Here is a 13,956-nt window from a genome sequence, read left to right as displayed (position 1 = left end):
TTCACCTCCTTTCATGGCTTTGCTGGTAGCACTGGTTCAAATCAAAAGTTCTTAATATTACTACTACTGCTAATGTTGATGATGATAATTAGTATAAAGTGTAGTACATGTATTTCTTAAGAAAAACTTTGAACTTAAGCTATTAAAATGTAAGATAACTGTTGAATACTAATTTTTAAGCTGCTTGAAAAATTAATTTTACAAATAACCTGCTATTTTAATACTTGTGATAGCTGCCCTAACTTCGGTATGTCTTGGGTTATGAGAAATTAAATTATGTACCAGAAAAATTCTGAAACTCTAAAGAGTTTGAGCTGAGAGGGAATAAGTCATTCTCTTGTAATGTCAAAGTGTTTTCTGTGACTAGCATGGCCTGTTGTGCTTTGGTAGCATATGACAATTTTTAGCTTCTTGAACATCTGGGGGTCTGGTGGTCAGCCTTTGGCATTGCCTTGTGCACCGTCTGGGAGTGCCCAATTCTCCAAACTGTCCTCTGTGATTAAGACACACGAAGATAAGATGGAAATTGCCAAAAGCTTCTTTTTAGACGAACCAAAGTATTTGCTTACCTCACTAATACAAAAATGATAGAAAGTATAAGTTTCCAGGTGGGTATAATGCCGTCTAGCTATAAACCCCACTGGCTGTAATGCTTTGCACGAGGTCATACTGATGACCTGGAAAATAGGCTTAGACTTAGGAATGTCATGTTGGTAGAGGGGCTTGAGAGCGTAAGGGAGGGAGAGCAAAGCATTTTTCTTGAAATGGATTATGAAGGTGCTAGGAGTTAGAGATTCAGATTTTTACTTACAGTGTGTTTTTAGGCGTTGTGTGCTTGGGAGAAGTAATAGAGTGAGTATATGGAGCATCTGTTTGAATAGAGAATTCATTTATTTGAGTTAAAGTAATTCTGTTTTTCCTGATAGCAGAAGGCATTTTTTTGGTTTTCAAGGTGAGAAAGAGGCAACAGGCCCAGATACAATACTACCTTAAGTTCAAGCTCTGATTTGGTTTCCCTAGTCACCTTTCTGTCTTCCTTGGCAAGTGAGAAAGTTGTTTCTGAAGTTAGAATAGACTATCTATAAGCCTGTGGTCTATTGACTGCTGGAGGCTAGGTGAGGTAAGAAAGTAATTTAAAAGAAATGAAACATTTATGAGAATTTTCTTTTTATGATATGGGCTGAACTGCTTTTCTTGGCTTATAATGCTCAGTACTGTCTTTTACATTAGTATGAATTATTTCTATTGCATTTATTTTAAATACTTCTCTTACTATCAAGTGAATTTTGTAATCTTTTGTTGCTAATTAATTTCTTGAATGAGTTATTTATAGGGATTCATATTATAACTGTGGTATTTAAAATGATTTACGGTAAACTGGCTTTTGTATGAGTTGTATGAATAACAACTTTAATATTGGGAAGAATTTATGAAATAATAGATAGAAGTCTCTGGTCACCTTGCTACCAAGTGGGTGCTGACTGCTGTATGTTTTTTTTCAAAGTAAGTTTATTTTTTTTTTTAGAGTAGGGAGAAGGCTGCATTTGAGATTTACGTTGTCTCTGGGCAGCAATTGGAAAATACTGTAGGTAGTTGAAATATTCAAAACTTTTATTAGTAGTGTGTGTCTGGTGCCACATTTGAATGATTTTCATGTTTCTCCCTTTGCATACTATTCTCCTTTGAGTTTGCACACAACACAACATGTTAAAATGTAGAACCCATCCTTAAAGACAAAAATTGAGTTGGTGACTCAATGAAGAATCATTGTGTATAATGGTAGTACTATAAAAGATAAGTACTATATACGAATTTGAGAATAATCAGACTATTGAAATAACACAGGTGTTCTTGGATTATATCTGAGGTGGAATTTGTGGTTAAGGACATTTTGAAAACTTGCTGAAAAATAGATTTTGGGGGAACTAATAAAAATAATATAAAAATATTCCTTACGTGGACTTAATGAGATTATATTTTCGGTTATTTAAAACTAGCTCAAGTTTTCATGGTTTTTATTTCTTCTGCTTCACTTCTGAAAACCCTAACTTTTAATTATTTATCTGAAAATTCTTCAAATTAATGAACGTGTTCTTTAACATTTCATTACCTTTTGTTTTTACATAATAAAAGTAGAAGTGAATTGAAAACTTGGAGATCATCTGTTAGAATTCAAATTACTTAAATCAAGCTTGATAATTGCAATATTCAGTGCTACTGTGACTAATGTCTTCATGGTGTTATCTCATTACAAAATTGCAAACAGCCAGCAGTTACAATTTGCATTAGTTTGCTAAAAGTTTTTTATAGTAAGCAGCATTTATTATTTTTACCTAAAAAACTTTTCACCTTAAGCCAATCCAAGTACCAAAATAACTTTAGAAGTTATTTGGGTTGATGGAGTTAACAGAATATGCTGAGTTGGAAGGATGGGATCTCATATTCATATGAGGTATTAAGTTACGTGATATTTGAGACTTCAGTGTATGACATGGTACTGCTAAAGAAGCCATGAAGTGTGACACTAAGTAGATTTTTTTTAGGGCACTGATAACAAAAGATTACTTTGTGCAGGAGATTTACAGCATTTTATCCATCTGAGTTTTGAAATGGCCAGATAGCAAAGGTAGCACCATGTCTCATCTAAGACTGTTATACTGGTGACATAGTTCAAAGTCAGTTTTTAACCATGTACTTTTGTGAATGTTATGGTATTGAATCTCAATATTTTCTTCTAACAAAGAGAAAGTAGCATAACATTTTTGTATCAAATTTGGAAACATTTTTCTGGACAGTGAGAGTATGCAGTTATTAATGAATTTCTCTGACGGATTGATGTAATTTGTTTTTATCAATACAACTTCAGTGTTTCTGCAGACCTTCATTGAGTTCCTGAGTCTGATCAGAGAACCCAGCGATCAGTTTTTAGTTCAAGAATGTATGGTGATGTCTTTCAAAGCATTGGAGGTAGCACAGGCTGAAGCCATACACCCTCTGAGGAGTATCATGAGACTGCTAGACAACTGTTTTGTGATGAGAATGCTGTTGCTTTATAGTAACCCTTTTCTCTGAAATTTGTGTGGAAATAGCTCACAGCTCTAACCTAAGAGGAATTTTAAAAAAGGGTTTTGAGCAGAGGAGATTATGAGGGAATGTAATGACTGCTTGCTTGCAGATTCAGATTGACATCTTTTCTTTTTTTCTTGCCTAGCCTTGGATTTGCTTCCAGACTCATCTGGTTTTTTTTCTCACCAACTTCAAAAACAGTAAGCCTTTAAGAGAGCAGGAAGGCCTGAAAAAGGCCTGTGCTGGTGGTGGATGTGTGGTGGTTCCACTGATGGTCACTGGAGGGAGATGAGAGCAGGGAAGAAATTGTCTAATTCGGGAACCTTGTGTCTGCCATCGTTACTCTCTGGGGAGGTGCTCCCAGCACTGTTTTTCTCACTGTTGGAAGGAGAGGAAAAAGGTGAAATTAGCTGCTGCTGACTTTTAGTACAAATGGAGAGGTTTATTAGCCTGGGTATATTTACCCATGATAGTTCTGATCATTTAGGTTTTAGACTGTCAGACGATAGTTCTATTTTGTGTGTAATGCACAAAAAATCTGTTAGGCAGTCCAAGTTCAGGCAGTAGTATAGGATGACAAGTGATACACTTTCCTCACATCTATATGTGTGGTGTATGTATGTACACCTAAGAGCAAAAGCCTGTGAAGAATCATGGAAATAAAGATCTCTGCACTTTGGGGGGAAAAAAAACCCAAGCCCCCAACTTAACACTTACTCAACACAGCAATCAATATTTTTGTTTAAGGGTAGAGAGTCTTTACAGTGGGGCTAATCTAGAAGACCTGCTATTGCACTCTACATATTGTAATTTCACTCTGGTGTTTGCAATGTGCTCTTTACTTAAAGTGGGAAACAGTGTTTAATAAAACTAGTATTCACAAGAGTGGACCTTTTTGTTTTGTTTTAACTGTTGCTTATCATTATAATAGAAGCATGTATAAAACTATCAACACCAACAACTTCAAAACCAGGAAAGTCCCCAGGAATGTGTCTAAGTGTTAAATTTTCTTCATTTCAGTGTTCTTTTATCTTTCATTGTCCTTTACGCCTTTACTCTTTCACAAGTGTCTTCTACTAAAGTAAGTAGCTAAAAGGCAGTTTAAATATAAAAACAGGCAGTGTCTGACTTTTGAAGCTCCTATGGGAGACTCTGTATGTTCCAATGAGCATTTTGTCCCAGTTTTCTGTCTTTGAAGGTATCATTGGCTATTTCTTTCTTGAGATCTTAACATTTTTTATCTATGTCCTTGCATTATTGAATGCAAAATTCTGTTTTAAATATTTAAAAAAGTATGCAGGCAATTAGATTTTCAAAGCGTTTTGAATTATTCTGGGAAATTATACCTTTTCCCCCACTTTTATCTGTAAATATCTATGAAATTGTCTAGTTTATATCTCTGATTTTATAATTTAATCCAGAATATCCCAACATCATCTTTGTGGCCTGCTCCTAGTTTGGAGGGGGCTTTTCTTTCTTCTCCCTTCTTTATTTTTTCTACGTAAGCCTGAGGAGGGCTACCCCCAAACCAGTGCTTGTTTAGGCTATGGATGCCTCACCTTGCACAGTCATAAATAAGAAGTTTAGCTATTAGTGAAGTGTGTTCTGCTTGAAAATATTTTCTGTGTCCCCTGGCAGAGAAAAGATGGCAAGATAGAGCTGGTGCAGTTAATCTTAGCCTGTTTGCTTTCCATGTGGACTGTTTCGTTAACTTTGAAAGAAAGCAAATGTTTGTTTCAGGGCTCACGTTTTGAAATTGATTTTGGAATAAACTACTCAATAATTATATTTATTATTTATTTTTGTAGCTGTAGGGGTGATAAAATTAGATAGTAATCCATCTGATGTATTACATATTGATGTGATAAATTGCATTTATAAACCACTTCTTACTGTCTTGCATTCTTCCTGTCTTATGTTTTTTGTCAAGACTAACCTAATCCTGAATTACACTCTAGTAATAACTCTTTTCTCCCATTACCTCTCTTCAAAGCAGTGACTTTGCTCCTAACCTTTGCAATTCTCATCCCACATTACTGTCTTCTAAGACTCTAAAGGGTATTTTGCATAGGAGTAGTTTTATGTTTACGCTCTAATATTTAAGCTTAAAAATTCTCTTGTTTTCCATCCCTGAAATAAACAGTTAAAACAGCCTGGAAAATTTTGGGGCAACTGATCTGTCCAGCAGTTTTCTTTTTGGATGAGCTTTGACTGACAAATATTGTCTAAAATTGATCTTAATTTATTGTCATTCTTGTTTAGAATCAGCATGTTTTACAGCAGATGAGAAAATTTGAAGTGTATGTATTGGCAGATAGATTTTTAAAATGTCTGTATTTGTATCTATATTTTATTGATAAATTAAAACTTTCAAAGGACCGTGATGTACAAAGGATGTACAAATAATCTGGTATCTGGGGTTTTGCAAAGATATTCAGACATTTTGATTGTCTAGAAGTATAGGTGAACTAATGAGAAGTGCATAGCTGAGTTTGTATTCAAAGTATGCCAGTATTTTTATATACAGTGAAGAAACTTGCCTGAACCTGTCTTGTGCCTTTTTTTCCTCGTTTGAACTGAAGCAGAGTTTTTTCTGATTTAGAGCCAGTTCTGTATATGTTGTAATTGGACAAAACCTTTATAGAGTTCTTCGTTTAAGAAAAATGTCTGGATTCTCTGCTCACTATGGTGTCGAAGCTCAGCAGTGTGTCAGGGTAATTCTCCAAAGCTCTACACAGATCAAAAAGATTACTGAAGAATGCACAGGCACTTTTTTGTGCTAAGGCTGAAATAGAAGGGGCTAAATCCCCAGTGGATAGAAGTTATATAATTTGGTGATGCTATGCTGATTTATGCCTCTTGAGAGTTTGCCTGCAGCAGAAGCTGGAGGTGATGAGAAGAGATTGGATGAGAGAAAGACCATCCAGGAAAAATTCATCAAATTTGTCATTCTTGAAAGGACCATCGTAACATATGGTAAGGCATATCATTTACCTCAGGCTCAGAGGAAAATGATTTCTGCTAGGAGAATATTAATTTTATTTCTTAGAGGATCAGCTGACAGGGTAGGCTTTCTCCTGGCTGGTCTTCCCCTTCTGTTTTCTCTGAAGGGAAGGATGGAAGCTTGGAAATGTCTTATCTGTAGCAGACAAGCAAGTTGGCGTTTTGCCATCATTTTCTGCTAGCAGAGAGGATAATGGTAATTATATGTCAAAATTTAACATTTCTCTTCTTTGAAAGAGAACTTTTTTAATGCAAAATATTTAGAATAAAGTCAGATCTATTCTGAGGCATATAAGAAGCTAGGATTAGTGAGCTGACATTTTTCTTAAGAAAAAGGGGTTTTTCTTCCTCTTCAGGGACAAGGAAGAGATGAAAAAAGATCAAAGAAAGGAAGGTATGAGCCGTGCAATATATAACTAGGCTGAAGCTTCAGTATTGTTTAATATTTGGGAGACACCTAGAGCAACATCACCTATCCTGCTGCTCCTTCTGTGGAAAAGCTGTTAGAACTTGCTTTGCTAATGGGTTCCAGCCTTTTTGATTAAATTATCTCTTTGTTATCAGGAAAATAAATTTCTGTGGCTGCAAGTTAAACCCTTAGTCAGCTGTGTCCTTAGTCAGTTAATAAAAGCAGAAAGGTTTTCCCAGGCCACCCACAAGTTACTGCACTGTTGAGGTGCTTAAAAAGGTGAACAACTTTGCTTTCCTTTAAGTCAGAAAAAGACACATGGTTATTTTAAATAGAACCTATTCACTTTATAGATGCACATTTAAAATTTACCATTTCAATCTGATTTTACAAATACTTTTCTGGAATACGTGATTTATGTAAACATAATTTTGCTAAGAAAATAAATGCACGATTGCAAGCTTTGAGGAGCTTTTGTACTCTTTATTTTCTGTATTTTTCCAAGAACAAGTATGAGCAACCATCTGTTATATACGTTTTAAGTATAGGATTGCTCCTCAACAGTCTGAGAGAAAGGAGATGTCAACCTTCTCTTACATTATCTTCTGGGAAATGGGATACCAGATATTTTAAAATAGTTTTTGAAGGTAAAATACTGGAGAGAAATCTTGTTTTCAAACTGTTTATTATAAATTTATTCTAATTTGTCAGTAATATTTAATGTAGTGATCTGGATCATCAGGGACTGGCCTGAGATACAGGCTTAAATTTTAAAGTTAGGATACAGCAACACTACCAATGGGGTGTTTGGAAAGGCAGGTTTTGATACAACTGCATTATCTGCTAGGCAGGATTGGAACCAAGCAGTTAATTTGCAAATTTTGACTATGCATCTGTCTTTCAGGTCTGCCTCTGCTTGCTTCCTGGTTTGTTTTATAAATGTTTTGAGTTTCCTTTAACCACAGTTGTGGTTATCCACAGATGAACTGATTAGACTTACATAATGCCTGCTGAAATAATCCCAGGAGAACAGTATCTCATCTGAGAGAACACAGTAGGTCCATAAAATATAACAAGTTTTAACCGAATTAATAAATTTAAACTTCAGTTTCCTAATGACTTTCCTTTTTGCCTAAAGGATATTTACACTTTTTAACAAAAAAACCAAAACCAAACCAAAACCCAAATAAAACAGTAATATAATGGAGAATTGAATAAGAGACACATATGTAGACTAAGGAAAGGTAATAGATATAGTCCTGTCATCAGGATTAAAGGAGAATGAACTACCATTAATTACTTTTCAGCTTACTCCACTCAAGTACAAAGATATTTTTTAATCTGTGTTGAGCTGAGCAATCAGCTAAAACTTAGAATTATTGAGTTATTTTGGTTAAGAGAAATTACTGAGCCTTTTATATTGTCCATATCATTTTATGTATCAAGACGAAAATTTGGTGTCTTCAATACAGGAAAAAACAATTGTTATCAAGTCTTTTTCTTTGTTTACTTTTTTTTTAATTCAGGTTTCTAAACTAATCTCCAATCATTGTTGAGCCACATGGCAATCTGCTGATTTTCCTTAGGTCCTATTCTTGATACCAATTCTGCTGTACCCTAAGATTTTGCATTTTTCTTCATTTGTCACTGTTTTCATCTCTTGTAGAAACAGAGGAGTGCAAGATGTACTTTTGGGTTTTGATTTTGATTTCCTGCTCTTGCAGGCCTTCAACCCCTGATAGTTAACACCCCCCTCCCCAAATTAATGATAACTTAGTATGGATTTGTGCTTGTTCCAAATTTGTACTTGGGTATTTTTCTTTTTCCTTTTTCCTTGGCGCTTCTTTCTTGACACACCTACACAGATCTCCCTTAGTCTTTTGTTTATTAAGCTTAAGAAAGGTAATGTTTTCAGTTTCTTCTCAAAATTTCCCTGACCATTGTAGAATTCTTCTTCTCTTCCAGTTTCAATTCCATTTTTAGACAATAGATGATCAGAATCAAGAACAATACGATTTTAATAGTGTTTATTATTGCATTAATGTTGATGTCTGTGTACTAGGAATATATTACCTAATAATTTTAAAATTTCATTTCGTTTCCATAGGGACTTCAGGTTGGTAGCTCATAATTACTTTGTGATCAGCTTTGTCCCCACAGTTTCATTCACTGTAATTTTCAACTGCTGACCTCTCAATTTTCAGAAGAAACTTAATAATCTATGAGTTCACGTATTTTCATTTTGCACTGTTAAATTTTACCTCAGTTTTATTTTTGTGATCCTAGAGGTAGTCCATGTCTTCCTGGTAGTGTTCCATTCCTCATATAATAGCAGTGCTTTCCAATATCAGAAATTTTTGAACAATCCAGACTGATTTTTTGAGTATAATTTATACTACTTATGCTCTGGTCATTTATAAAAAACATATATGGTAAAATTAATCTCCGAAAATGCTGCTGAGGAATAAGCATTAGTATTCTTCTGTCTCTTTTGGTACAGCACTACGTGTCACCTTACTTTTACAGTCTGTAATACCTTACACTAATCTCAAATGTTCTCTTTCCTGGTGATTAGTACTAGCAAACATGACTTTAATTTAAAAAGCTGAGTGACAGAGCTTCAGGTGTTTGCTCCCTCACTGCTTAGGTCACTTCTATTTGATATGAAGCTGATTTGTGATAGATTCAAAGTGACCATTATTTCACCTTGCATAATTCACAGGAACTCTGAATTTGCTTTTATCTTTTTTTATTCTTCCTTTTTTTCCTGTGAATAAAAATTAAATAAAAGCAAACTGTAGGGAGCAATGCTTTTGTATGGCATAAAGTTATACTTGTTGATACTGTAAAGGTAACGGGTTACCAGATTTTTCCTTTAACATCTCAGAATAAATATCTATACTTTATAAAAATGGTACTGTATTTATACTCTGTCTCTTTTAACATTGCTAAAGAAATGTTGAAGTTTTCACTTCTGCAAAATAGTAATTGTATTGACATGAGGAAAAACATGGAATAACTTCAGTGAAAGTATTCCTAGCTGGGATAATATGCATGAAGAAATAGTAGTATATTTCCGAGTGCATTTACAATTTGTACTGAGATCTTAACCTAACTCAGGACAATAGTCTTCTGCCTTGTGTTTTGCTAGTTCTTGAATTCTTCAAATGTCCAGCTGGAGGAAAGATGAGGTACTCTTTGTGAGCAGAAATTCTTAAGTGATGTTTCTGACAGCTGTGGTTATAGCTCCTAGCTTTGTGTTTTTCACTCTTTGAGATCATCCTGTAGCATAAGATTTGCACAGGGAGAGCCTACATGGTATTTATGAAAGGTGGCTTGGCAACATATGTTTCTGATATATCACTTCTTACCATCTTATTGGCCTTCATATCCTAACTTGGTGGCTTTGGGGGACTTGGAAGTGGTTACCAGCAGCTTAGAGATGCGAGGTTGTATTCCCTTACTTCCCTTGTAAATTGCTACTGAGTAAGTAACTTAGTATTTAGGGCTGCTGTATTATTATTACTTTTGTAAATTACCTTTGGAAATAAAAATATTACCTTTGGAGATACTCATATTTCATACTGATGTGGGGAATGCTATTTTCTCTTTTATTTACTGCTGCAGCGCTCTTCTTTGATTTTTGAAGGGCCTTTTGTCTCCTTGTGCATATGTATTTATATTTGTGCCAGTAGATTAGTTATAGTTTCTAGGTTGAAAGTGAATTAATGAGTTAATCAGGAACTAGTTCAAAAGTGGCAGCTTTCAAGAACATTCAAAATGTTCGAAAGTGGCTCCCTGACTGCCACTGTCAGCAGCAGTAAAAAGACAGTGTCAAGTTGTTGGACATCAGGATTAAATCTCGTGGAAAATATAAAAAGCAGCATCAAATCAGGCCTGATCTAGTTCTCTGCTGCACTTTAAAGCCTCCTAGATTTCTCTGACTAGCTCTGCTACCGGACATTTGCTGGAAACTCTGTACCAGTGTGTGGCCGACAGAGTTCCCTTTCTCTGTAGATGTAACGTCCTTATGTTGAAGCAGCTACACACTGCTGACTCAGTGAACTCAGTTAAAATCTATTAGCAGGTAGTGTCTCCTTCTAAAGGGAAATATGTGGTATTCATGGATGAGACCAGTTTGCTTTTGCCAGTGCCATAATGTGAGTGACTATAAGCTAAATTTGATAAACTCTTCACTTACACAAAGGGACAGTTACTGCAACTGTGTAATAATAATAATTTTAAACTAACAGGATAGGATCTGGGTGAATTAATTTAGAATAATTTCCTTCTGCTTTCAGCTTCTGTGTATGTTTCTAAGTAAAGAGGGATATCCAAATTCATTTGAATAACACTTGGAGCAAGCTGAAGTTAAATTAGGGAAGAGATTTTTCCTCCAGGTTTTACCTATCAGTAAAATTCAATTGGTAGCAAGGTATTTCAATAGGTGTTGAGGTAAAGTTCCTGCATGTTTAAGGATATGGATTTCAACATTACTTTTTCACTATGTGAACACAAGTAATTTTTCTGTGGGTCTGGAATTTGGAGGAATTACTAAATGATGACTTTTACCGGTTTGGTGACACTGTTTCATCTTAGTTCTGTGAAGTGATTGTTTTGTTTGCCTAAGTTTTTTGCCATAATATTAGCAATGGTAAATACAAGTAATGATTTATAACAATAATTTTCACTTTTATCATATATGTTTTAATAAAAACTTCAGTTTTTAATTTTTAGTCTTAATTTAAATATTATTAAGGACTACACTGTACATTTGTTAGCTTGAAAGGTCTCTCATATCAGAAAAAATCCATGCATGATTGTTTTGTTTGATATCAAACCACATTTTTGCTGTCATAATACTGGCACGTTTTCAAGTCATGCTGTTTTCTGGCTGCTAGTAGGGAGTAATGGAAACAATGCAGTGATCATGCAATTTATTGAAAATAAACACTAAAAATACTTAGGCAAGCTATGTTTTTAATTTAATAGGGACTAGGATTCATGAAGCTGCATAAAATAGCTGTTTCAGTACTGCAGAGGTATTACAATACCTTGCTGCCTGCGAATTGTTTATAATTTATTTCTGTTGATTTTCCTTTGAATCAGATTGTGATACTTGTTCTGAATGGTGACAGTGCTTGCTGAGGAGTGGTCATGCAAGCAAAATTTGATAACCTCGATATGTCACTTCATCTGCCGTTTTTCTTTTGTTAATGCAAAGCTGGTTGCATAATATCTAATTTCTCCTTTAGCTGACCACAGACAAAAGCTAAATCTATAATGGCAGTGCTAGGTTTTATAAAAAACGCAAGTGAGGAGTTGAAGGATGTGGCTTGTTCTGTTTGGATGATGCAGGATTGCTTTAAGCAGTAAGCTTACTGTTTTCAGATGGCATTAGCAGCATCAGTGATATAGCTGTGTCAGCCTCCTTGACTACTGGATGTCTGTAATCGCACGGAGGAAACTATATTTAAGATCTGATATCTTGAGGGTAATGACTCCAGCACTTACTGACGGACAGAATGGCTGTTAAGGCTTTCTTCACTAGCCCAGAAGATTTTGAAAGATAGACGGGTCTGTGATGTACTTTTGTGAGACAGGAAATGCAATTTTTGGGGGTCTCTGGAAATAGAAAGGTCATGCAGCTTGGAACCGGTGAGACATTACAGTCCCTAAGCCATCAGGTATGACCTCATAGTTTATACTAATATTTCTAACACAGGCTTTGTTTTACAGTTTTAGGTCATTTGCAATCTCTTTGTCTGTGTAATTGCTTCATGTTGGATTTGCTGCAGGATTTATAGGGTAGACTGTTTACATAAGCAGAGCAATGTATATCTTGGAATTCTAATGTGTTAATTCCTATTTGAACAGTGTAAATTTATACCATATATATTTTCAACCTGTTTTTATTCTGAATATGTTTTCTTTTAACTGATTCATGTTAAAAGGTTATACCTTTGCTGTAAAGTAAAATGACAAGATTGTATTCCATTTTGATTTTGCTTTATCTTTACATGGCACACAAAAGCTATTGTGAATGTGTTTGTTTGTCATATGAAATGCAGTATAAGGCAAGTGTTTACCTACAGTATCAGGTTATTTAAAACAACGTATCACATTGTGTAACAGGACCGAGCTATTCTGCAGGCACAGATCTTGCTTCATTTTGCAGCAGTAGATTTTTTCTTTTTGCTTCATTTCAAATCAGTTTTAAAAATAGCTCACTGAACATAACAGTGAAACTTTGGCAAGATAACTCTCCTCTTTTTAATTATTACACTCAGTGACGCATACAAATACTAAAGGGTTGTAAAAGAGAAGATTAATAACTTAAAAATTTAGAATGTTGTTTAAACCTGAATTCATTTTACAGAAGCATGTCTCATCCTTTTTGTTTTTAACTGTTGCCAACTTCATTGCAAGGCTGATACTTGTGGATCTGCTAATGTATAATGGTGATGGATAGGAAAGTCAGAGTACATAAAAGAAAACACGTATATGGGTATTTCACATAGGAAGGTAGTGGCCTAATTTCATGTATACAACACAAAATGGATCTGGAGATACTGTTACCACTTTAGGTGTTATAAACATTAGATAGCGGATGTATTCAAGGGATATTAGATGGTATGATGTATTCAAGGGAATACATCATAGAACAATTCTATTTGAAATTGTAGGAGAATTTATTTTAAAAAAAGATATTCAACTCCATCTTAAGAAATTCTACATGTATTTGCAGAACATTTCCATGGCAACATGTTTGGCCATGTGTTTTAAAAGCTCAGCTGAAGCCTGGAAGTAGTGTGGAATTTTTCTGTCACTTGCTTTACCCTTATGGAGCAACAATTTTCACGTGTAACTGGACAGCAGATTGGCAGGGGTGAGCATTATTTTTTAACCCCAAAGCACAGGATTAGAGATCAAGATTTGAAAATATTTTCATATATCCACCTAGAAATATAAACATGTAATCATGGATTTGATTTTGCATTTAGAACTATATTCTGGTTTTCCCCCCATTTGATAACGTTTTGCTGGAACCATATGAGTGTGGGAGACCACAGGAGATGAAAATCAAGAATGTGCAGCAAATTTTTTCAGTAAAAATAGCTTTTAATTTTAATTGAAAACATATTTGTAAAAAATGTTGTATTACTTGTACTGGCCATAATTTACAGTTTCCCAGTCTACTTTATCTATCTTACATTTTTATTAATAATGGGTAAAGACTGCCCTGCTCTTAAGCTTGATTAAGTTTGGAATGATTTAACTATACCTTTCACTTGCTACAAGATCCTTTTAATCTCTTAGAATTTATTTTCAGTATTTTAATGTATTAGTCACAGTGAGTACATTCTGTTTCTTGGCATTGGAATTAAATTCCTGAAAGTATTGGTTTCATGGTATTTTGGTGCTTTGCAGGGTATTTCTGGACCTTTTAATAGGACCAACCCTCCCCCCAACTTATT

General features: G+C 34.8%; 1 protein-coding gene across 13 annotated transcripts in view; it reads left to right on the top strand.

Annotated features, from left to right (window-relative positions):
• SLC4A10 (solute carrier family 4 member 10) overlaps positions 1-13,956 on the top strand; it is a 152,405-nt gene that overhangs the window by 22,309 nt on the left and 116,140 nt on the right. For 5 of the 13 annotated variants that reach the window (XR_004358115.1, XR_004358113.1, XR_004358114.1 and 2 more), the window contains exon 1: positions 11,800-12,165. The exons of 3 other annotated variants lie outside the window; for them this stretch is intronic. Coding sequence is in view for 4 of the 10 variants with exons in the window: in XM_032693749.1 (XP_032549640.1) it covers positions 12,085-12,165 (81 nt within the window). In the remaining 6 variants the exon portion in view is untranslated. Of the gene's footprint in view, positions 1-11,710; positions 12,166-13,956 lie in introns of those variants that run through there. 5 more of the 13 variants (XM_032693751.1, XM_032693753.1, XM_032693754.1 and 2 more) reach the window with 4 other exon arrangements.

This window comes from Chiroxiphia lanceolata, chromosome 7 (assembly GCF_009829145.1).
Source record: "Chiroxiphia lanceolata isolate bChiLan1 chromosome 7, bChiLan1.pri, whole genome shotgun sequence".
In the NCBI taxonomy this organism is placed as follows: Eukaryota; Metazoa; Chordata; class Aves; order Passeriformes; family Pipridae; genus Chiroxiphia; species Chiroxiphia lanceolata.
This window is presented reverse-complemented; position numbering and strand designations above follow the sequence as displayed.